Here is a 23,383-nt window from a genome sequence, read left to right on the forward strand (position 1 = left end):
TGTTTGTTCTCTCTCTCCACCTCCCTCCACCAGTCTGTTTGTTCTCTCTCTCTCCACCTCCATCAGTCTGTGTTTGTTCTCTCTCTCCTCCCCCATCAGTCTGTGTTTGTTCTCTCTCTCTCCACCTCCCTCCATCAGTCTGTTTGTTCTCTCTCTCCACCTCCATCAGTCTGTTTGTTCTCTCTCCACCTCCATCAGTCTGTTTGTTCTCTCTCCACCTCCATCAGTCTGTTTGTTCTCTCTCTCCACCTCCCTCCATCAGTCTGTTTGTTCTCTCTCCACCTCCATCAGTCTGTTTGTTCTCTCTCCACCTCCATCAGTCTGTGTTTGTTCTCTCTCTCCTCCCCCATCAGTCTGTGTTTGTTCTCTCTCTCCACCTCCATCAGTCTGTGTTTGTTCTCTCTCCACCTCCATCAGTCTGTGTTTGTTCTCTCTCTCCTCCCCCATCAGTCTGTGTTTGTTCTCTCTCTCTCCACCTCCCTCCATCAGTCTGTTTGTTCTCTCTCTCCACCTCCATCAGTCTGTTTGTTCTCTCTCTCCACCTCCATCAGTCTGTTTGTTCTCTCTCTCCACCTCCCTCCATCAGTCTGTTTGTTCTCTCTCTCCACCTCCCTCCATCAGTCTGTGTTTGTTCTCTCTCTCTCCACCTCCCTCCATCAGTCTGTTTGTTCTCTCTCTCCACCTCCCTCCATCAGTCTGTGTTTGTTCTCTCTCTCCACCTCCCTCCATCAGTCTGTGTTTGTTCTCTCTCTCCACCTCCACCAGTCTGTTTGTTCTCTCTCTCCACCTCCATCAGTCTGTTTGTTCTCTCTCTCCACCTCCACCAGTCTGTTTGTTCTCTCTCTCCACCTCCCTCCATCAGTCTGTTTGTTCTCTCTCTCCACCTCCATCAGTCTGTTTGTTTGTTCTCTCTCTCCACCTCCCTCCATCAGTCTGTGTTTGTTCTCTCTCTCTCCACCTCCCTCCATCAGTCTGTGTTTGTTCTCTCTCTCCACCTCCATCAGTCTGTGTTTGTTCTCTCTCTCCTCCCCCATCAGTCTGTGTTTGTTCTCTCTCTCTCCACCTCCCTCCATCAGTCGGTTTGTTCTCTCTCTCCACCTCCCTCCATCAGTCTGTGTTTGTTCTCTCTCTCTCCACCTCCCTCCATCAATCTGTTTGTTCTCTCTCTCCACCTCCCTCCATCAGTCTGTGTTTGTTCTCTCTCCACCTCCATCAGTCTGTGTTTGTTCTCTCTCTCCACCTCCTTCCATCAGTCTGTGTTTGTTCTCTCTCCACCTCCATCAGTCTGTGTTTGTTCTCTCTCTCCACCTCCATCAGTCTGTTTGTTCTCTCTCTCCACCTCCCTCCATCAGTCTGTGTTTGTTCTCTCTCTCCACCTCCATCAGTCTGTGTTTGTTCTCTCTCTCCACCTCCCTCCATCAGTCTGTGTTTGTTCTCTCTCTCCACCTCCATCAGTCTGTTTGTTCTCTCTCTCCACCTCCCTCCATCAGTCTGTGTTTGTTCTCTCTCTCCACCTCCATCAGTCTGTGTTTGTTCTCTCTCTCCACCTCCCTCCATCAATATGTTTGTTCTCTCTCTCCACCTCCCTCCATCAGTCTGTTTGTTCTCTCTCTCCACCTCCATCAGTCTGTGTTTGTTCTCTCTCTCCACCTCCATCAGTCTGTTTGTTCTCTCTCTCCACCTCCCTCCATCAGTCTGTGTTTGTTCTCTCTCTCCACCTCCCTCCATCAGTCTGTGTTTGTTCTCTCTCTCCACCTCCCTCCATCAGTCTGTGTTTGTTCTCTCTCTCCACCTCCATCAGTCTGTGTTTGTTCTCTCTCTCCACCTCCCTCCATCAGTCTGTGTTTGTTTTGTCTGATTGATGGCAATCAGAGATGTTCTTTCAGAGTTCTGGAATCTCTCTCTCTCAGAAACTTGCTTTTTGCCATGACTACAGTTGCCTGGCAACTGCCAGTAACCATGGATCGACTGAGGCAGAAATAAGAGGTCTGTCTCTCTCACACGCACGAAGTAGCTGTAGTGTGGTGATGTCACTGTAGCCATGGAAACCCCCGAGCAAGCTTCTCCTCACTCCCAGATCCATCTCTCCTCTCCCTCCATCCCCTTCTCCTTCTCCTCACTCCCAGATCCATCTCCTTCTCCTCACTCCCAGATCCTTCACCCTCTCCCTCCATCCTCTTCTCCTTCTCCTCACTCCCAGATCCATCACCCTCTCCCTCCATCCCCATCTCCTCACTCCCAGATCCATCACCCTCTCCCTCCATCCCCGTCTCCTTCTCCTCACTCCCAGATCCATCACCCTCTCCCTCCATCCCAGTCTCCTTCTCCTCACTCCCAGATCCATCACCCTCTCCCTCAATCTCCTTCTCCTCACTCCCAGATCCATCTCTCCTCTCCCTCCATCCCAGTCTCCTTCTCCTCACTCCCAGGTCCATCACCCTCTCCCTCCATCCCAGTCTCCTTCTACTCACTCCCAGGTCCATCACCCTCTCCCTCCATCCCGTCTCCTTCTCCTCACTCCCAGATCCATCACCCTCTCCCTCCATCCCGTCTCCTTCTCCTCACTCCCAGATCCATCACCCTCTCCCTCCATCCCGTCTCGTTCTCCTCACTCCCAGATCCATCACCCTCTCCCTCCATCCCCGTCTCGTTCTCCTCACTCCCAGATCCATCACCCTCTCCCTCCTTCTCCTTCTCCTCACTCCCAGATCCATCACCCTCTCCCTCCATCCCCATCTCCTTCTCCTCACTCCCAGATCCATCACCCTCTCCCTCCATCTCCTTCTCCTCACTCCCAGATCCATCTCTCCTCTCCCTCCATCCCCGTCTCCTCACTCCCAGATCCATCACCCTCTCCCTCCATCCCCGTCTCCTTCTCCTCACTCCCAGATCCATCTCCTTCTCCTCACTCACAGATCCATCTCTCCCCTCCTTTCCTTTCAGTGATTAAATTAGCATGAAGAAAAGAGGATGTGCAGAGACACGAACACACACACAGAGACACAGACAGGGCGTGTGTGTGTGTGTGTGTAACGTCAGCGGTTATATCTGGGCCACAAAGAAAGAGGCTGGGTGGTGTGTGTGTGTGTGTGTTCCTGTCTCTGTGAAAGAACAGAGATACTGTCACAACCGCACACACACATGAAGAGTTGCATTAGCTCCCAGGGCTTTAGCTCAACTGGCTAACAGTCACGGGGTTCAACTCCAGTCTGTCGCACACAGACTCCTGGCCCAGTAAGTCTCTATAATGTGTTCTGGGGTCAACTTCCCCTAGGAACAGACCTAGGATAAGCATCCCCTAGGAACAGACCTAGGATCAGCTTCCCCTAGGAACAGACCTAGGACCAGCTTCCCCTAGGAACAGACCTAGGATCAGCATCCCCTAGGAACAGAACTAGGACCAGCTTCCCCTAGGAACAGACCTAGGATCAGCTTCCCCTAGGAACAGACCTAGGATCAGCTTCCCCTAGGAACAGACCTAGGATCAGCTTCCCCTAGGATCAGCTTCCCCTAGGAACAGACCTAGGACCAGCTTCCCCTAGGAACAGACCTAGGATCAGCTTCCCCTAGGATCAGCATCCCCTAGGAATAGACCTAGGACCAGCTTCCCCTAGGAACAGACCTAGGATCAGCTTCCCCTAGGATCAGCTTTCCCTAGGATCAGCTTTCCCTAGGATCAGCTTCCCCTAGGATCAGACCTAGGATCAGCTTCCCCTAGGAACAGACCTGGGATCAGCTTCCCCTAGGATCAGCTTCACCTAGGACCAGCTTCCCCTAGGAACAGACCTAGGATCAGCTTCCCCTAGGAACAGACCTAGGATCAGCTTCCCCTAGGATCAGCTTCCCCTAGGAACAGACCTAGGACCAGCTTCCCCTAGGAACAGACCTAGGATCAGCTTCCCCTAGGAACAGACCTAGGACCAGCTTCCCCTAGGAACAGACCTAGGATCAGCTTCCCCTAGGAACAGACCTAGGATCAGCTTCCCCTAGGATCAGTTTCCCCTAGGAACAGACCTAGGATCAGCTTCCCCTAGGAACAGACCTATTATCAGCTTCCCCTAGGAACAGACCTGGGATCAGCTTCCCCTAGGATCAGCTTCCCCTAGGAACAGACCTATTATCAGCTTCCCCTAGGAACAGACCTGGGATCAGCTTCCCCTAGGATCAGCTTCCCCTAGGAACAGACCTAGGATCAGCTTCCCCTAGGAACAGACCTATTATCAGCTTCCCCTAGGAACAGACCTGGGATCAGCTTCCCCTAGGATCAGCTTCCCCTAGGAACAGACCTATTATCAGCTTCCCCTAGGAACAGACCTGGGATCAGCTTCCCCTAGGATCAGCTTCCCCTAGGAACAGACCTATTATCAGCTTCCCCTAGGAACAGACCTGGGATCAGCTTCCCCTAGGAACAGACCTAGGACCAGCTTCCCCTAGGAACAGACCTAGGACCAGCTTCCCCTAGGAACAGACCTAGGACCAGCTTCCCCTAGGAACAGACCTAGGACCAGCTTCCCCTAGGAACAGACCTAAGACCAGCTTCCCCTAGGAACAGACCTAGGACCAGCTTCCCCTAGGAACAGACCTAGGATCAGCTTCCCCTAGGAACAGACCTAGGATCAGCTTCCCCTAGGAACAGCTTCCCCTAGGTACAGACCTAGGATCAGCTTCCCCTAGGAACAGACCTAAGACCAGCTTCCCCTAGGAACAGACCTAGGATCAGCTTCCCCTAGGAACAGACCTGGGATCAGCATCCCCTAGGAACAGACCTAGGATCAGCTTGTCTCTCTCTAAACACTATACAGTAGGTTGAGGTTGTCCATCTCTAAACACTATACAGTAGGTTGAGGTTGTCCCTCTCTAAACACTATACAGTAGGTTGAGGTTGTCCCTCTCTAAACACTATACAGTAGGTTGAGGTTGTCTCTCTCTAAACACTATACAGTAGGTTGAGGTTGTCCCTCTCTAAACACTATACAGTAGGTTGAGGTTGTCCCTCTCTAAACACTATACAGTAGGTTGAGGTTGTCCCTCTCTAAACACTATACAGTAGGTTGAGGTTGTCCCTCTCTAAACACTATACAGTAGGTTGAGGTTGTCCCTCTCTAAACACTATACAGTAGGTTGAGGTTGTCTCTAGTCTCTAAACACTATACAGTAGGTTGAGGTTGTCCCTCTCTAAACACTATACAGTAGGTTGAGGTTGTCCCTCTCTAAACACTATACAGTAGGTTGAGGTTGTCCCTCTCTAAACACTATACAGTAGGTTGAGGTTGTCTCTCTCTAAACACTATACAGTAGGTTGAGGTTGTCCCTCTCTAAACACTATACAGTAGGTTGAGGTTGTCTCTCTCTAAACACTATACAGTAGGTTGAGGTTGTCTCTAGTCTCTAAACACTATACAGTAGGTTGAGGTTGTAAACACTATACAGTAGGTTGAGGTTGTCTCTAGTCTCTAAACACTATACAGTAGGTTGAGGTTGTCCCTCTCTAAACACTATACAGTAGGTTGAGGTTGTCCCTCTCTAAACACTATACAGTAGGTTGAGGTTGTCCCTCTCTAGTCTCTAAACACTATACAGTAGGTTGAGGTTGTCCATCTCTAAACACTATACAGTAGGTTGAGGTTGTCCCTCTCTAAACACTATACAGTAGGTTGAGGTTGTCTCTAGTCTCTAAACACTATACAGTAGGTTGAGGTTGTCCTCTCTAAACACTATACAGTAGGTTGAGGTTGTCTCTAGTCTCTAAACACTATACAGTAGGTTGAGGTTGTCCTGAGGTTGTCTCTAAACACTATACAGTAGGTTGAGGTTGTCCATCTCTAAACACTATACAGTAGGTTGAGGTTGTCCCTCTCTAAACACTATACAGTAGGTTGAGGTTGTCCATCTCTAAACACTATACAGTAGGTTGAGGTTGTCCCTCTCTAAACACTATACAGTAGGTTGAGGTTGTCCCTCTCTAAACACTATACAGTAGGTTGAGGTTGTCCCTCTCTAAACACTATACAGTAGGTTGAGGTTGTCCCTCTCTAAACACTATACAGTAGGTTGAGGTTGTCCCTCTCTAGTCTCTAAACACTATACAGTAGGTTGAGGTTGTCCCCTCTAAACACTATACAGTAGGTTGAGGTTGTCTCTAGTCTCTAAACACTATACAGTAGGTTGAGGTTGTCCTCTCTAAACACTATACAGTAGGTTGAGGTTGTCCCTCTCTAAACACTATACAGTAGGTTGAGGTTGTCAGTAGGTTGAGGTTGTCTCTAATATACAGTAGGTTGAGGTTGTCCCTCTCTAAACACTATACAGTAGGTTGAGGTTGTCCCTCTCTAAACACTATACAGTAGGTTGAGGTTGTCCCTCTAAACACTCTGAGTCTCTAAACACTATACAGTAGGTTGAGGTTGTCCCTCTCTAAACACTATACAGTAGGTTGAGGTTGTCTCTAGTCTCTAAACACTATACAGTAGGTTGAGGTTGTCCCTCTCTAGTCTCTAAACACTATACAGTAGGTTGAGGTTGTCCCTCTCTAGTCTCTAAACACTATACAGTAGGTTGAGGTTGTCCCTCTCTAAACACTATACAGTAGGTTGAGGTTGTCCCTCTCTAAACACTATACAGTAGGTTGAGGTTGTCCCTCTCTAAACACTATACAAGGTTGAGGTTGTGTCCCTCTCTAAACACTATACAGTAGGTTGAGGTTGTCCCTCTCTAAACACTATACAGTAGGTTGAGGTTGTCTCTAGTCTCTAAACACTATACAGTAGGTTGAGGTTGTCCCTCTCTAAACACTATACAGTAGGTTGAGGTTGTCCCTCTCTAAACACTATACAGTAGGTTGAGGTTGTCCATCTCTAAACACTATACAGTAGGTTGAGGTTGTCCCTCTCTAAACACTATACAGTAGGTTGAGGTTGTCCCTCTCTAAACACTATACAGTAGGTTGAGGTTGTCCCTCTCTAAACACTATACAGTAGGTTGAGGTTGTCTCTAGTCTCTAAACACTATACAGTAGGTTGAGGTTGTCCCTCTCTAAACACTATACAGTAGGTTGAGGTTGTCCCTCTAGTCTCTAAACACTATACAGTAGGTTGAGGTTGTCCCTCTCTAGTCTCTAAACACTATACAGTAGGTTGAGGTTGTCCCTCTCTAAACACTATACAGTAGGTTGAGGTTGTCTCTAGTCTCTAAACACTATACAGTAGGTTGAGGTTGTCTCTCTCTAAACACTATACAGTAGGTTGAGGTTGTCTCTAGTCTCTAAACACTATACAGTAGGTTGAGGTTGTCCCTCTCTAAACACTATACAGTAGGTTGAGGTTGTCTCTCTCTAAACACTATACAGTAGGTTGAGGTTGTCTCTCTCTAAACACTATACAGTAGGTTGAGGTTGTCCCTCTCTAAACACTATACAGTAGGTTGAGGTTGTCCCTCTCTAGTCTCTAAACACTATACAGTAGGTTGAGGTTGTCCCTCTAGTCTCTAAACACTATACAGTAGGTTGAGGTTGTCCATCTCTAAACACTATACAGTAGGTTGAGGTTGTCCATCTCTAAACACTATACAGTAGGTTGAGGTTGTCCCTCTCTAAACACTATACAGTAGGTTGAGGTTGTCCCTCTCTAAACACTATACAGTAGGTTGAGGTTGTCCCTCTCTAAACACTATACAGTAGGTTGAGGTTGTCTCTAGTCTCTAAACACTATACAGTAGGTTGAGGTTGTCCCTCTCTAAACACTATACAGTAGGTTGAGGTTGTCTCTAGTCTCTAAACACTATACAGTAGGTTGAGGTTGTCCCTCTCTAAACACTATACAGTAGGTTGAGGTTGTCCCTCTCTAAACACTATACAGTAGGTTGAGGTTGTCCCTCTCTAAACACTATACAGTAGGTTGAGGTTGTCCCTCTCTAGTCTCTAAACACTATACAGTAGGTTGAGGTTGTCCCTCTCTAAACACTATACAGTAGGTTGAGGTTGTCCCTCTCTAGTCTCTAAACACTATACAGTAGGTTGAGGTTGTCCCTCTCTAAACACTATACAGTAGGTTGAGGTTGTCCCTCTCTAAACACTATACAGTAGGTTGAGGTTGTCCCTCTCTAAACACTATACAGTAGGTTGAGGTTGTCTCTCTCTAGTCTCTAAACACTATACAGTAGGTTGAGGTTGTCCCTCTCTAAACACTATACAGTAGGTTGAGGTTGTCCCTCTCTAAACACTATACAGTAGGTTGAGGTTGTCCCTCTCTAGTCTCTAAACACTATACAGTAGGTTGAGGTTGTCCCTCTCTAAACACTATACAGTAGGTTGAGGTTGTCCCTCTCTAGTCTCTAAACACTATACAGTAGGTTGAGGTTGTCCCTCTCTAAACACTATACAGTAGGTTGAGGTTGTCCCTCTCTAAACACTATACAGTAGGTTGAGGTTGTCCCTCTCGTCTCTAAACACTATACAGTAGGTTGAGGTTGTCCCTCTCTAAACACTATACAGTAGGTTGAGGTTGTCCCTCTCTAAACACTATACAGTAGGTTGAGGTTGTCCCTCTCTAAACACTATACAGTAGGTTGAGGTTGTCTCTAAACACTCTCTGAGTCTCTAAACACTATACAGTAGGTTGAGGTTGTCTCTCTCTAAACACTATACAGTAGGTTGAGGTTGTCTCTCTCTAAACACTATACAGTAGGTTGAGGTTGTCCCTCTCTAAACACTATACAGTAGGTTGAGGTTGTCCTCTCTAAACACTATACAGTAGGTTGAGGTTGTCCCTCTCTAAACACTATACAGTAGGTTGAGGTTGTCCCTCTCTAAACACTATACAGTAGGTTGAGGTTGTCTCTAGTCTCTAAACACTATACAGTAGGTTGAGGTTGTCCCTCTCTAAACACTATACAGTAGGTTGAGGTTGTCCCTCTCTAAACACTATACAGTAGGTTGAGGTTGTCCATCTCTAAACACTATACAGTAGGTTGAGGTTGTCCTCTCTAAACACTATACAGTAGGTTGAGGTTGTCCCTCTCTAAACACTATACAGTAGGTTGAGGTTGTCCCTCTCTAAACACTATACAGTAGGTTGAGGTTGTCTCTAGTCTCTAAACACTATACAGTAGGTTGAGGTTGTCCCTCTCTAAACACTATACAGTAGGTTGAGGTTGTCCCTCTCTAAACACTATACAGTAGGTTGAGGTTGTCTCTAGTCTCTAAACACTATACAGTAGGTTGAGGTTGTCCCTCTCTAAACACTATACAGTAGGTTGAGGTTGTCTCTAGTCTCTAAACACTATACAGTAGGTTGAGGTTGTCCCTCTCTAAACACTATACAGTAGGTTGAGGTTGTCTCTAGTCTCTAAACACTATACAGTAGGTTGAGGTTGTCCCTCTCTAAACACTATACAGTAGGTTGAGGTTGTCCCTCTCTAAACACTATACAGTAGGTTGAGGTTGTCTCTCTCTAAACACTATACAGTAGGTTGAGGTTGTCCCTCTCTAAACACTATACAGTAGGTTGAGGTTGTCCTAGTCTCTAAACACTATACAGTAGGTTGAGGTTGTCCTCTAGTCTCTAAACACTATACAGTAGGTTGAGGTTGTCCATCTCTAAACACTATACAGTAGGTTGAGGTTGTCCCTCTCTAAACACTATACAGTAGGTTGAGGTTGTCCCCTCTAGTCTAAACACTATACAGTAGGTTGAGGTTGTCCCTCTCTAAACACTATACAGTAGGTTGAGGTTGTCCCTCTCTAAACACTATACAGTAGGTTGAGGTTGTCTCTGAGGTTGTCTCTACAGCTAGGTTGTCTCTAAACACTATACAGTAGGTTGAGGTTGTCCCTCTCTAAACACTATACAGTAGGTTGAGGTTGTCTCTAGTCTCTAAACACTATACAGTAGGTTGAGGTTGTCCCTCTCTAAACACTATACAGTAGGTTGAGGTTGTCCCTCTCTAAACACTATACAGTAGGTTGAGGTTGTCCCTCTCTAAACACTATACAGTAGGTTGAGGTTGTCCCTCTCTAAACACTATACAGTAGGTTGAGGTTGTCCCTCTCTAAACACTATACAGTCTCTCTAAACACTATACAGTAGGTTGAGGTTGTCCCTCTCTAAACACTATACAGTAGGTTGAGGTTGTCCCTCTCTAAACACCCTCTCTAAACACTATACAGTAGGTTGAGGTTGTCCCTCTCTAAACACTATACAGTAGGTTGAGGTTGTCTCTCTCTAGTCTCTAAACACTATACAGTAGGTTGAGGTTGTCCCTCTCTAAACACTATACAGTAGGTTGAGGTTGTCCCTCTCTAAACACTATACAGTAGGTTGAGGTTGTCCCTCTCTAGTCTCTAAACACTATACAGTAGGTTGAGGTTGTCCCTCTCTAAACACTATACAGTAGGTTGAGGTTGTCCTCTAGTCTCTAAACACTATACAGTAGGTTGAGGTTGTCCCTCTCTAAACACTATACAGTAGGTTGAGGTTGTCCTCTAGTCTCTAAACACTATACAGTAGGTTGAGGTTGTCCCTCTCTAAACACTATACAGTAGGTTGAGGTTGTCCCTCTCTAAACACTATACAGTAGGTTGAGGTTGTCCCTCTCTAAACACTATACAGTAGGTTGAGGTTGTCCCTCTCTAAACACTATACAGTAGGTTGAGGTTGTCTCTAGTCTCTAAACACTATACAGTAGGTTGAGGTTGTCCCTCTCAGTAGGTTGAGTCTCTAAACACTATACAGTAGGTTGAGGTTGTCTCTAGTCTCTAAACACTATACAGTAGGTTGAGGTTGTCCCTCTCTAAACACTATACAGTAGGTTGAGGTTGTCCCTCTCTAAACACTATACAGTAGGTTGAGGTTGTCTCTCTCTAAACACTATACAGTAGGTTGAGGTTGTCCCTAGTCTCTAAACACTATACAGTAGGTTGAGGTTGTCCTCTCTAAACACTATACAGTAGGTTGAGGTTGTCCTCTCTAAACACTATACAGTAGGTTGAGGTTGTCCCTCTCTAAACACTATACAGTAGGTTGAGGTTGTCTCTAGTCTCTAAACACTATACAGTAGGTTGAGGTTGTCCCTCTCTAAACACTATACAGTAGGTTGAGGTTGTCCCTCTCTAAACACTATACAGTAGGTTGAGGTTGTCCCTCTCTAAACACTATACAGTAGGTTGAGGTTGTCTCTAGTCTCTAAACACTATACAGTAGGTTGAGGTTGTCCCTCTCTAAACACTATACAGTAGGTTGAGGTTGTCTCTAAACACCAGTAGGTTGAGGTTGTCTCTAAACACTATACAGTAGGTTGAGGTTGTCCCTCTCTAAACACTATACAGTAGGTTGAGGTTGTCTCCTCTCTAAACACTATACAGTAGGTTGAGGTTGTCTCTCTAAACACTATACAGTAGGTTGAGGTTGTTGTCTACTAGTCTCTCTAAACACTATACAGTAGGTTGAGGTTGTCCCTCTCTAAACACTATACAGTAGGTTGAGGTTGTCTCTAGTCTCTAAACACTATACAGTAGGTTGAGGTTGTCTCTAGTCTCTAAACACTATACAGTAGGTTGAGGTTGTCTCTAGTCTCTAAACACTATACAGTAGGTTGAGGTTGTCCCTCTCTAAACACTATACAGTAGGTTGAGGTTGTCTCTAGTCTCTAAACACTATACAGTAGGTTAAGGTTGTCCCTCTCTAAACACTATACAGTAGGTTGAGGTTGTCCATCTCTAAACACTATACAGTAGGTTGAGGTTGTCTCTAGTCTCTAAACACTATACAGTAGGTTGAGGTTGTCCCTCTCTAAACACTATACAGTAGGTTGAGGTTGTCTCTAGTCTCTAAACACTATACAGTAGGTTGAGGTTGTCCCTCTCTAAACACTATACAGTAGGTTGAGGTTGTCCCTCTCTAAACACTATACAGTAGGTTGAGGTTGTCTCTAGTCTCTAAACACTATACAGTAGGTTGAGGTTGTCCCTCTCTAGTCTCTAAACACTATACAGTAGGTTGAGGTTGTCTCTAGTCTCTAAACACTATACAGTAGGTTGAGGTTGTCCCTCTCTAAACACTATACAGTAGGTTGAGGTTGTCCCTCTCTAGTCTCTAAACACTATACAGTAGGTTGAGGTTGTCCCTCTCTAAACACTATACAGTAGGTTGAGGTTGTCTCTAGTCTCTAAACACTATACAGTAGGTTGAGGTTGTCCCTCTCTAAACACTATACAGTAGGTTGAGGTTGTCCCTCTCTAAACACTATACAGTAGGTTGAGGTTGTCTCTCTCTAGTCTCTAAACACTATACAGTAGGTTGAGGTTGTCCCTCTCTAGTCTCTAAACACTATACAGTAGGTTGAGGTTGTCCCTCTCTAGTCTCTAAACACTATACAGTAGGTTGAGGTTGTCTCTCTCTAAACACTATACAGTAGGTTGAGGTTGTCTCTAGTCTCTAAACACTATACAGTAGGTTGAGGTTGTCCCTCTCTAAACACTATACAGTAGGTTGAGGTTGTCTCTCTCTAAACACTATACAGTAGGTTGAGGTTGTCCCAGTAGGTTGAGGTTGTCTCTAAACACTATACAGTAGGTTGAGGTTGTCTCTAGTCTCTAAACACTATACAGTAGGTTGAGGTTGTCTCTAGTCTCTAAACACTATACAGTAGGTTGAGGTTGTCTCTCTCTAAACACTATACAGTAGGTTGAGGTTGTCCCTCTCTAAACACTATACAGTAGGTTGAGGTTGTCTCTCTAGTCTCTAAACACTATACAGTAGGTTGAGGTTGTCTCTCTCTAGTCTCTAAACACTATACAGTAGGTTGAGGTTGTCCCTAGTCTCTAAACACTATACAGTAGGTTGAGGTTGTCTCTCTCTAAACACTATACAGTAGGTTGAGGTTGTCCCTCTCTAAACACTATACAGTAGGTTGAGGTTGTCTCTCTCTAAACACTATACAGTAGGTTGAGGTTGTCCCTCTCTAAACACTATACAGTAGGTTGAGGTTGTCCCTCTCTAAACACTATACAGTAGGTTGAGGTTGTCCCTCTCTAAACACTATACAGTAGGTTGAGGTTGTCCCTCTCTAAACACTATACAGTAGGTTGAGGTTGTCCCTCTCTAAACACTATACAGTAGGTTGAGGTTGTCCCTCTCTAAACACTATACAGTAGGTTGAGGTTGTCCCTCTCTAAACACTATACAGTAGGTTGAGGTTGTCCCTCTCTAGTCTCTAAACACTATACAGTAGGTTGAGGTTGTCCCTCTCGTCTCTAAACACTATACAGTAGGTTGAGGTTGTCTCTAGTCTCTAAACACTATACAGTAGGTTGAGGTTGTCTCTAGTCTCTAAACACTATACAGTAGGTTGAGGTTGTCCCTCTCTAAACACTATACAGTAGGTTGAGGTTGTCCCTCTCTAGTCTCTAAACACTATACAGTAGGTTGAGGTTGTCTCTCTCTAAACACTATACAGTAGGTTGAGGTTGTCCCTCTCTAGTCTCTAAACACTATACAGTAGGTTGAGGTTGTCCCTCTCTAAACACTATACAGTAGGTTGAGGTTGTCTCTAGTCTCTAAACACTATACAGTAGGTTGAGGTTGTCCCTCTCTAAACACTATACAGTAGGTTGAGGTTGTCCCTCTCTAGTCTCTAAACACTATACAGTAGGTTGAGGTTGTCTCTAGTCTCTAAACACTATACAGTAGGTTGAGGTTGTCTCTAGTCTCTAAACACTATACAGTAGGTTGAGGTTGTCTCTAGTCTCTAAACACTATACAGTAGGTTGAGGTTGTCTCTGTCTAAACACTATACAGTAGGTTGAGGTTGTCTCTCTCTAAACACTATACAGTAGGTTGAGGTTGTCCCTCTCTAAACACTATACAGTAGGTTGAGGTTGTCCCTAGGTTGAGGTTGTCCTCTAAACACTATACAGTAGGTTGAGGTTGTCCCTCTCTAAACACTATACAGTAGGTTGAGGTTGTCCCTCTCTAAACACTATACAGTAGGTTGAGGTTGTCCCTCTCTAAACACTATACAGTAGGTTGAGGTTGTCCATCTCTAAACACTATACAGTAGGTTGAGGTTGTCTCTCTCTAAACACTATACAGTAGGTTGAGGTTGTCTCTAGTCTCTAAACACTATACAGTAGGTTGAGGTTGTCCCTCTCTAAACACTATACAGTAGGTTGAGGTTGTCCCTCTCTAAACACTATACAGTAGGTTGAGGTTGTCCCTCTCTAAACACTATACAGTAGGTTGAGGTTGTCCCTCTCTAAACACTATACAGTAGGTTGAGGTTGTCCATCTCTAAACACTATACAGTAGGTTGAGGTTGTCCCTCTCTAAACACTATACAGTAGGTTGAGGTTGTCCTAGTCTCTCTGAGTCTCTAAACACTATACAGTAGGTTGAGGTTGTCCTCTCTAAACACTATACAGTAGGTTGAGGTTGTCCTCTCTAAACACTATACAGTAGGTTGAGGTTGTCCCTCTCTAAACACTATACAGTAGGTTGAGGTTGTCCTCTCTAAACACTATACAGTAGGTTGAGGTTGTCCATCTCTAAACACTATACAGTAGGTTGAGGTTGTCCCTCTCTAAACACTATACAGTAGGTTGAGGTTGTCCCTCTCTAAACACTATACAGTAGGTTGAGGTTGTCCCTCTCTAAACACTATACAGTAGGTTGAGGTTGTCCCCTAGTCTCTAAACACTATACAGTAGGTTGAGGTTGTCCTCTCTAAACACTATACAGTAGGTTGAGGTTGTCCCTCTCTAAACACTATACAGTAGGTTGAGGTTGTCCCTCTCTAGTCTCTAAACACTATACAGTAGGTTGAGGTTGTCTCTCTCTAAACACTATACAGTAGGTTGAGGTTGTCCCTCTCTAAACACTATACAGTAGGTTGAGGTTGTCCCTCTCTAGTCTCTAAACACTATACAGTAGGTTGAGGTTGTCCCCTCTCTAAACACTATACAGTAGGTTGAGGTTGTCCCTAAACACTATACTGAGGTTGTCCCTCTCTAAACACTATACAGTAGGTTGAGGTTGTCCTCTCTAAACACTATACAGTAGGTTGAGGTTGTCCCTCTCTAAACACTATACAGTAGGTTGAGGTTGTCTCTAGTCTCTAAACACTATACAGTAGGTTGAGGTTGTCCTCTAGTCTCTAAACACTATACAGTAGGTTGAGGTTGTCCCTCTCTAAACACTATACAGTAGGTTGAGGTTGTCTCTAGTCTCTAAACACTATACAGTAGGTTGAGGTTGTCCCTCTCTAGTCTCTAAACACTATACAGTAGGTTGAGGTTGTCCCTCTCTAGTCTCTAAACACTATACAGTAGGTTGAGGTTGTCCCTCTCTAAACACTATACAGTAGGTTGAGGTTGTCCCTCTCTAGTCTCTAAACACTATACAGTAGGTTGAGGTTGTCCCTCTAGTCTCTAAACACTATACAGTAGGTTGAGGTTGTCCCTCTCTAAACACTATACAGTAGGTTGAGGTTGTCCCCCTAGTCTCTAAACACTATACAGTAGGTTGAGGTTGTCCTCTCTAAACACTATACAGTAGGTTGAGGTTGTCTCTAAACACTATACAGTAGGTTGAGGTTGTCCTCTAGTCTCTAAACACTATACAGTAGGTTGAGGTTGTCCATCTCTAAACACTATACAGTAGGTTGAGGTTGTCCCTCTAGTCTCTAAACACTATACAGTAGGTTGAGGTTGTCCCTCTCTAGTCTCTAAACACTATACAGTAGGTTGAGGTTGTCCCTCTAAACACTACAGTAGGTTGAGGTTGTCTCTAAACACTATACAGTAGGTTGAGGTTGTCCCTCTCTAAACACTATACAGTAGGTTGAGGTTGTCCATCTCTAAACACTATACAGTAGGTTGAGGTTGTAAACACTATACAGTAGGTTAGTCTCCTCTAGTCTCTAAACACTATACAGTAGGTTGAGGTTGTCTCTAGTCTCTAAACACTATACAGTAGGTTGAGGTTGTCCTCTCTAGTCTCTAAACACTATACAGTAGGTTGAGGTTGTCCCTCTCTAAACACTATACAGTAGGTTGAGGTTGTCCCTCTCTAAACACTATACAGTAGGTTGAGGTTGTCCCTCTCTAAACACTATACAGTAGGTTGAGGTTGTCCCTCTCTAAACACTATACAGTAGGTTGAGGTTGTCTCTCTCTAGTCTCTAAACACTATACAGTAGGTTGAGGTTGTCCCTCTCTAAACACTATACAGTAGGTTGAGGTTGTCCCTCTCTAGTCTCTAAACACTATACAGTAGGTTGAGGTTGTCCCTCTCTAAACACTATACAGTAGGTTGAGGTTGTCCCTCTCTAGTCTCTAAACACTATACAGTAGGTTGAGGTTGTCCCTCTCTAAACACTATACAGTAGGTTGAGGTTGTCCCTCTCTAAACACTATACAGTAGGTTGAGGTTGTCCCTCTCTAAACACTATACAGTAGGTTGAGGTTGTCTCTCTCTAAACACTATACAGTAGGTTGAGGTTGTCTCTAGTCTCTAAACACTATACAGTAGGTTGAGGTTGTCCCTCTCTCTCTAAACACTATACAGTAGGTTGAGGTTGTCCCTAAACACTATACAGTAGGTTGAGGTTGTCTCTAAACACTATACAGTAGGTTGAGGTTGTCCTCTATACAGTAGGTTGAGTCTCTAAACACTATACAGTAGGTTGAGGTTGTCCCTCTCTAAACACTATACAGTAGGTTGAGGTTGTCCCTCTCTAAACACTATACAGTAGGTTGAGGTTGTCCCTCTCTAAACACTATACAGTAGGTTGAGGTTGTCTCTCTCTAAACACTATACAGTAGGTTGAGGTTGTCTCTAGTCTCTAAACACTATACAGTAGGTTGAGGTTGTCCCTCTAGTCTCTAAACACTATACAGTAGGTTGAGGTTGTCCCTCTCTAAACACTATACAGTAGGTTGAGGTTGTCCCTCTCTAAACACTATACAGTAGGTTGAGGTTGTCCCTCTCTAAACACTATACAGTAGGTTGAGGTTGTCTCTAGTCTCTAAACACTATACAGTAGGTTGAGGTTGTCCCTCTCTAGTCTCTAAACACTATACAGTAGGTTGAGGTTGTCCCTCTCTAAACACTATACAGTAGGTTGAGGTTGTCTAAACACTATACAGTCTCTAAACACTATACAGTAGGTTGAGGTTGTCTCCTGTCTAAACACTATACAGTAGGTTGAGGTTGTCCCTCTCTAAACACTATACAGTAGGTTGAGGTTGTCCCTCTCTAGTCTCTAAACACTATACAGTAGGTTGAGGTTGTCTCTAGTCTCTAAACACTATACAGTAGGTTGAGGTTGTCCCTCTCTAAACACTATACAGTAGGTTGAGGTTGTCCTCTCTAAACACTATACAGTAGGTTGAGGTTGTCTCTAAACACTATACAGTAGGTTGAGGTTGTCCTCTAGTCTCTAAACACTATACAGTAGGTTGAGGTTGTCTCTAGTCTCTAAACACTATACAGTAGGTTGAGTTGTTCTCTAAACACTATACTCTGAGTCTCTAAACACTATACAGTAGGTTGAGGTTGTCCCTCTCTAGTCTCTAAACACTATACAGTAGGTTGAGGTTGTCCTCTCTAAAGTCTATACAAACTAAACTATACAGTAGGTTGAGGTTGTCCTCTCAGTCTCTAAACACTATACAGTAGGTTGAGGTTGTCCTCTCTAAACACTATACAGTAGGTTGAGGTTGTCTCTCTCTAAACACTATACAGTAGGTTGAGGTTGTCCCTCTCTAGTCTCTAAACACTATACAGTAGGTTGAGGTTGTCCTCTCTCTAAACACTATACAGTAGGTTGAGGTTGTCCCTCTCTAAACACTATACAGTAGGTTGAGGTTGTCCCTCAGTAGGTTGAGGTTGTCTCTAGTCTCTAAACACTATACAGTAGGTTGAGGTTGTCCCTCTCTAAACACTATACAGTAGGTTGAGGTTGTCCCTCTCTAAACACTATACAGTAGGTTGAGGTTGTCCCTCTAGTCTCTAAACACTATACAGTAGGTTGAGGTTGTCTCTCTCTAAACACTATACAGTAGGTTGAGGTTGTCCCTCTCTAAACACTATACAGTAGGTTGAGGTTGTCCCTCTCTAGTCTCTAAACACTATACAGTAGGTTGAGGTTGTCCCTCTCTAAACACTATACAGTAGGTTGAGGTTGTCCCTCTCTAGTCTCTAAACACTATACAGTAGGTTGAGGTTGTCCCTCTCTAAACACTATACAGTAGGTTGAGGTTGTCCCTCTCTAAACACTATACAGTAGGTTGAGGTTGTCCCTCTCTAAACACTATACAGTAGGTTGAGGTTGTCTCTAGTCTCTAAACACTATACAGTAGGTTGAGGTTGTCTCTAGTCTCTAAACACTATACAGTAGGTTGAGGTTGTCCCTCTCTATTCTCTAAACACTATACAGTAGGTTGAGGTTGTCCCTCTCTAGTCTCTAAACACTATACAGTAGGTTGAGGTTGTCCCTCTCTAGTCTCTAAACACTATACAGTAGGTTGAGGTTGTCCCTCTCTAAACACTATACAGTAGGTTGAGGTTGTCCCTCTCTAAACACTATACAGTAGGTTGAGGTTGTCCCTCTCTAAACACTATACAGTAGGTTGAGGTTGTCTCTCTCTAAACACTATACAGTAGGTTGAGGTTGTCTCTAGTCTCTAAACACTATACAGTAGGTTGAGGTTGTCCCTCTCTAGTCTCTAAACACTATACAGTAGGTTGAGGTTGTCCCTCTCTAAACACTATACAGTAGGTTGAGGTTGTCCCTCTCTAAACACTATACAGTAGGTTGAGGTTGTCCCTCTCTAAACACTATACAGTAGGTTGAGGTTGTCTCTAGTCTCTAAACACTATACAGTAGGTTGAGGTTGTCTCTAGTCTCTAAACACTATACAGTAGGTTGAGGTTGTCCCTCTCTAAACACTATACAGTAGGTTGAGGTTGTCCCTCTAAACACTCTAGTCTCTAAACACTATACAGTAGGTTGAGGTTGTCCCTCTCTAAACACTATACAGTAGGTTGAGGTTGTCCCTCTCTAAACACTATACAGTAGGTTGAGGTTGTCCCTCTCTAAACACTATACAGTAGGTTGAGGTTGTCTCTAGTCTCTAAACACTATACAGTAGGTTGAGGTTGTCCCTCTCTAGTCTCTAAACACTATACAGTAGGTTGAGGTTGTCCCTCTCTAGTCTCTAAACACTATACAGTAGGTTGAGGTTGTCCCTCTCTAGTCTCTAAACACTATACAGTAGGTTGAGGTTGTCCCTCTCCAATCTCTAAACACTATACAGTAGGTTGAGGTTGTCTCTCTCTAAACACTATACAGTAGGTTGAGGTTGTCTCTCTCTAAACACTATACAGTAGGTTGAGGTTGTCCCTCTCTAGTCTCTAAACACTATACAGTAGGTTGAGGTTGTCCCTCTCTAAACACTATACAGTAGGTTGAGGTTGTCCCTCTCTAAACACTATACAGTAGGTTGAGGTTGTCCCTCTCTAAACACTATACAGTAGGTTGAGGTTGTCCCTCTCTAAACACTATACAGTAGGTTGAGGTTGTCCCTCTCTAAACACTATACAGTAGGTTGAGGTTGTCCCTCTAGTCTCTAAACACTATACAGTAGGTTGAGGTTGTCTCTCTCTAAACACTATACAGTAGGTTGAGGTTGTCCCTCTCTAAACACTATACAGTAGGTTGAGGTTGTCCCTCTAGTCTCTAAACACTATACAGTAGGTTGAGGTTGTCCCTCTCTAAACACTATACAGTAGGTTGAGGTTGTCTCTCTCTAAACACTATACAGTAGGTTGAGGTTGTCTCTAGTCTCTAAACACTATACAGTAGGTTGAGGTTGTCTCTCTCCAATCTCTAAACACACAGCAACTGGCCTGAATACAGGGACGTTCTCCTCCTCCTCTCTTTCCACCTCTCTTTCTACCCTCTCTCTCTCCACCTCTACCCTCTCTCTCTCTTTCCACCTCTCTCTACCCCCTCCATCAATCCCTCCCTCCCCTCCATCAATCCCTCCCTCCCCTCCATCAATCCCTCCCTCCCCTCCATCAATCCCTCCCTCCCCTACCATCCCTCCCCCCTCCATCCATCCCCACTCAATCCCCCCTCCCCTCCATCCATGCCTCCTCCTCCATCCATCCATCCATCCATCCCTCCCTCCCTATACAGACAGCTGGCAGTTCTGTTAATTAGGTTATCAAGCTGTCTGTTAATGACCTGAGCCCCAGGCCACACACACATGGCCAGGCCAGACCAACAGATCACAGAGCCAGACCTGTCTGTTAATGACCTGAGCCCCAGGCCACACACACATGGCCAGGCCAGACCAACAGATCACAGAGCCAGACCTGTCTGTTAATGACCTGAGCCCCAGGCCACACACACATGGCCAGGCAAGACCAACCGATCACAGAGCCAAAGCCCAGCAGGGCTACCCCTAGTCCAGACTCTGTGTGTGACACTATCTGACTGCAGTGTCCTGTCTGCCTGTCTGTAGTCAGTGTGTCCAGACCTGTCTGTCTGTCTGTAGTCAATGTGTCCAGACCTGTCTGTCTGTCTGTAGTCAGTGTGTCCAGACCTGTCTGTCTGTCTGTAGTCAGTGTGTCCAGACCTGTCTGTCTGTCTGTAGTCAATGTGTCCAGACCTGCCTGTCTGTCTGTAGTCAGTGTGTCCAGACCTGCCTGTCTGTCTGTAGTCAGTGTGTCCAGACCTGTCTGTCTGTCTGTAGTCAGTGTGTCCAGACCTGTCTGTCTGTCTGTAGTCAGTGTGTCCAGACCTGTCTGTCTGTCTGTAGTCAGTGTGTCCAGACCTGTCTGTCTGTCTGTAGTCAGTGTGTCCAGACCTGTCTGTCTGTCTGTAGTCAGTGTGTCCAGACCTGTCTGTCTGTCTGCCTGTAGTCAGTGTGTCCAGACCTGTCTGTCTGTCTGTAGTCAGTGTGTCCAGACCTGTCTGTCTGTCTGTAGTCAGTGTGTCCAGACCTGTCTGTCTGTCTGTAGTCAGTGTGTCCAGACCTGTCTGTCTGTCTGTCTGTAGTCAGTGTGTCCAGACCTGTCTGTCTGTCTGTCTGTAGTCAGTGTGTCCAGACCTGTCTGTCTGTCTGCCTGTAGTCAGTGTGTCCAGACCTGTCTGTCTGTCTGCCTGTAGTCAGTGTGTCCAGACCTGTCTGTCTGTCTGCCTGTAGTCAGTGTGTCCAGACCTGTCTGTCTGTCTGCCTGTAGTCAGTGTGTCCAGACCTGTCTGTCTGTCTGCCTGTAGTCAGTGTGTCCAGACCTGTCTGTCTGTCTGCCTGTAGTCAGTGTGTCCAGACCTGTCTGTCTGTCTGCCTGTAGTCAGTGTGTCCAGACCTGTCTGTCTGTCTGCCTGTAGTCAGTGTGTCCAGACCTGTCTGTCTGTCTGCCTGTAGTCAGTGTGTCCAGACCTGTCTGTCTGTCTGCCTGTAGTCAGTGTGTCCAGACCTGTCTGTCTGTCTGCCTGTAGTCAGTGTGTCCAGACCTGTCTGTCTGTCTGCCTGTAGTCAGTGTGTCCAGACCTGTCTGTCTGTCTGCCTGTAGTCAGTGTGTCCAGACCTGTCTGTCTGCCTGTAGTCAGTGTGTCCAGACCTGTCTGTCTGCCTGTAGTCAGTGTGTCCAGACCTGTCTGTCTGTCTGTAGTCAGTGTGTCCAGACCTGTCTGTCTGTCTGTAGTCAGTGTGTCCAGACCTGTCTGTCTGTCTGTCTGTAGTCAGTGTGTCCAGACCTGTCTGTCTGTCTGTAGTCAGTGTGTCCAGACCTGTCTGTCTGTCTGTAGTCAGTGTGTCCAGACCTGTCTGTCTGTCTGTAGTCAGTGTGTCCAGACCTGTCTGTCTGTCTGTAGTCAGTGTGTCCAGACCTGTCTGTCTGTCTGTAGTCAGTGTGTCCAGACCTGTCTGTCTGTCTGTAGTCAGTGTGTCCAGACCTGTCTGTCTGCTTCAAGACAAAGTGGTGTAGTCGTACAGCAGGAGAGTAACAATACAACTCTACCTATCTGTCATCTCCTCTCACCGTTTACACACACACACACACACACACACACACACACACACACACACACAGTAACCTAGGCTAACATTGATTGAACTATCCACTCCACCAATAGTCAGATGTACAGAACCACCCACACACACGTAGACATGGGGTAAGCACCCCCCCCTAGTACAAGTCAACTGGTGTAAATGCATCAGTCTGATGTTGTCATCTGATGATATAACTACTTTAAATCAGAAACCCATGGAAACAACTTAGCCATAGTAGTGCAGCCTATACAAGGAAACTGATATAAAATAGAGTAGTAGAAGTCACACGTCCCTGCGCCCGCGGTCCAGTAGAGGGGGTCCGGTATTATCGATAAGGACCATCATCGGTATTCGTTATTCTACTGTAACACAGATCAGCTCCCGAGCGACGTAGACATAGACTCAGACATTCAACCATTCCAACAGTGTATTATCATTGTATTATTATTATATTGTAATGAAACGGCAGGGAGCAGGACTCGAACCCTCGACCTTCTAGCCCGAAGTCCAGCGCGCCATCGACTGTACCGGCACAGTCGATATCCGCGCTTATAAACCCAGGGTCGTTACACTATTGTACCTAATAATAGCGTTACATAAAACCCAACTAATTCAGGACAGCAGTCACAGGGATTCCCAAATAGGTTAGAAACATCACAGCTGGTTATTGGGCGATATCAGTCTGTTCGGCTTATCAAACAAACACATCCAAAACGTTTACTAACTGGGAGTCGCGATGTTTTACACATTTAGGTGCAATTTATAAAAACCCAAAACCACATACCTTACAAGATTCATTTAAAATGTGAAGGGGGGGAAAAAAGCAACAGTAGAGAGACGTGGGTGTAACGATACAAAATATGTCTTCAGAGTTGTGTGTTTCAGCAGCGCTTTATCTCGACCGTCCTGTCTTGATGCTACTAGATATCTAAAAGACATCTAAACCTGATGCTGCTGGTGTTCACCGAATGGTGAGTATCCGGGATGCCGAAGGTGCTGCAGCGACGATAATGCGCGTGATTCAGAGCAGGCAACACCCGGAAGTGCGAACGATGTAAACGGTTTCTAGGGAAAACAGTCTTCCTGCGTCGCGGAAGAAAAAAAAAAAAAAATTTAAAAACTATTTTTTTTTCTTTCATTATTATTATTATTATTATTTTTTTTTTTTTTACCGGATTCGGGAACGGCTCAATCTGGAACCAAGTCATGATGTTGTTTTAAACTGCCAGAGATACCGGGTTGGAGAATAGTTGGTTCTTTCTCTTTATTTTCTAGAACAAAACGGTTACAGCAGCAAGTCGGAATTTCTGTCAACATCATCATGTGTCG

The 23,383-nt window shown here is 45.1% G+C and overlaps 1 protein-coding gene across 1 annotated transcript in view; it reads right to left on the reverse strand.

Moving 5' to 3' along the window:
* Window positions 1-23,142, reverse strand: part of LOC135570279 (monocyte to macrophage differentiation factor 2-like) — a 67,752-nt gene extending 44,610 nt beyond the window's left edge. Inside the window, exon 1 of the mRNA XM_065016394.1 lies at window positions 22,839-23,142. Within this exon, the coding sequence (XP_064872466.1) occupies window positions 22,839-22,852 (14 nt within the window). The 5' untranslated portion in view covers window positions 22,853-23,142. The remainder of the gene's footprint in view (window positions 1-22,838) is intronic.
* Window positions 23,143-23,383: the final 241 nt, after the last annotated feature.

This window comes from Oncorhynchus nerka, unplaced genomic scaffold, assembly GCF_034236695.1.
Source record: "Oncorhynchus nerka isolate Pitt River unplaced genomic scaffold, Oner_Uvic_2.0 unplaced_scaffold_1001, whole genome shotgun sequence".
Lineage (NCBI taxonomy): Eukaryota > Metazoa > Chordata > Actinopteri > Salmoniformes > Salmonidae > Oncorhynchus > Oncorhynchus nerka.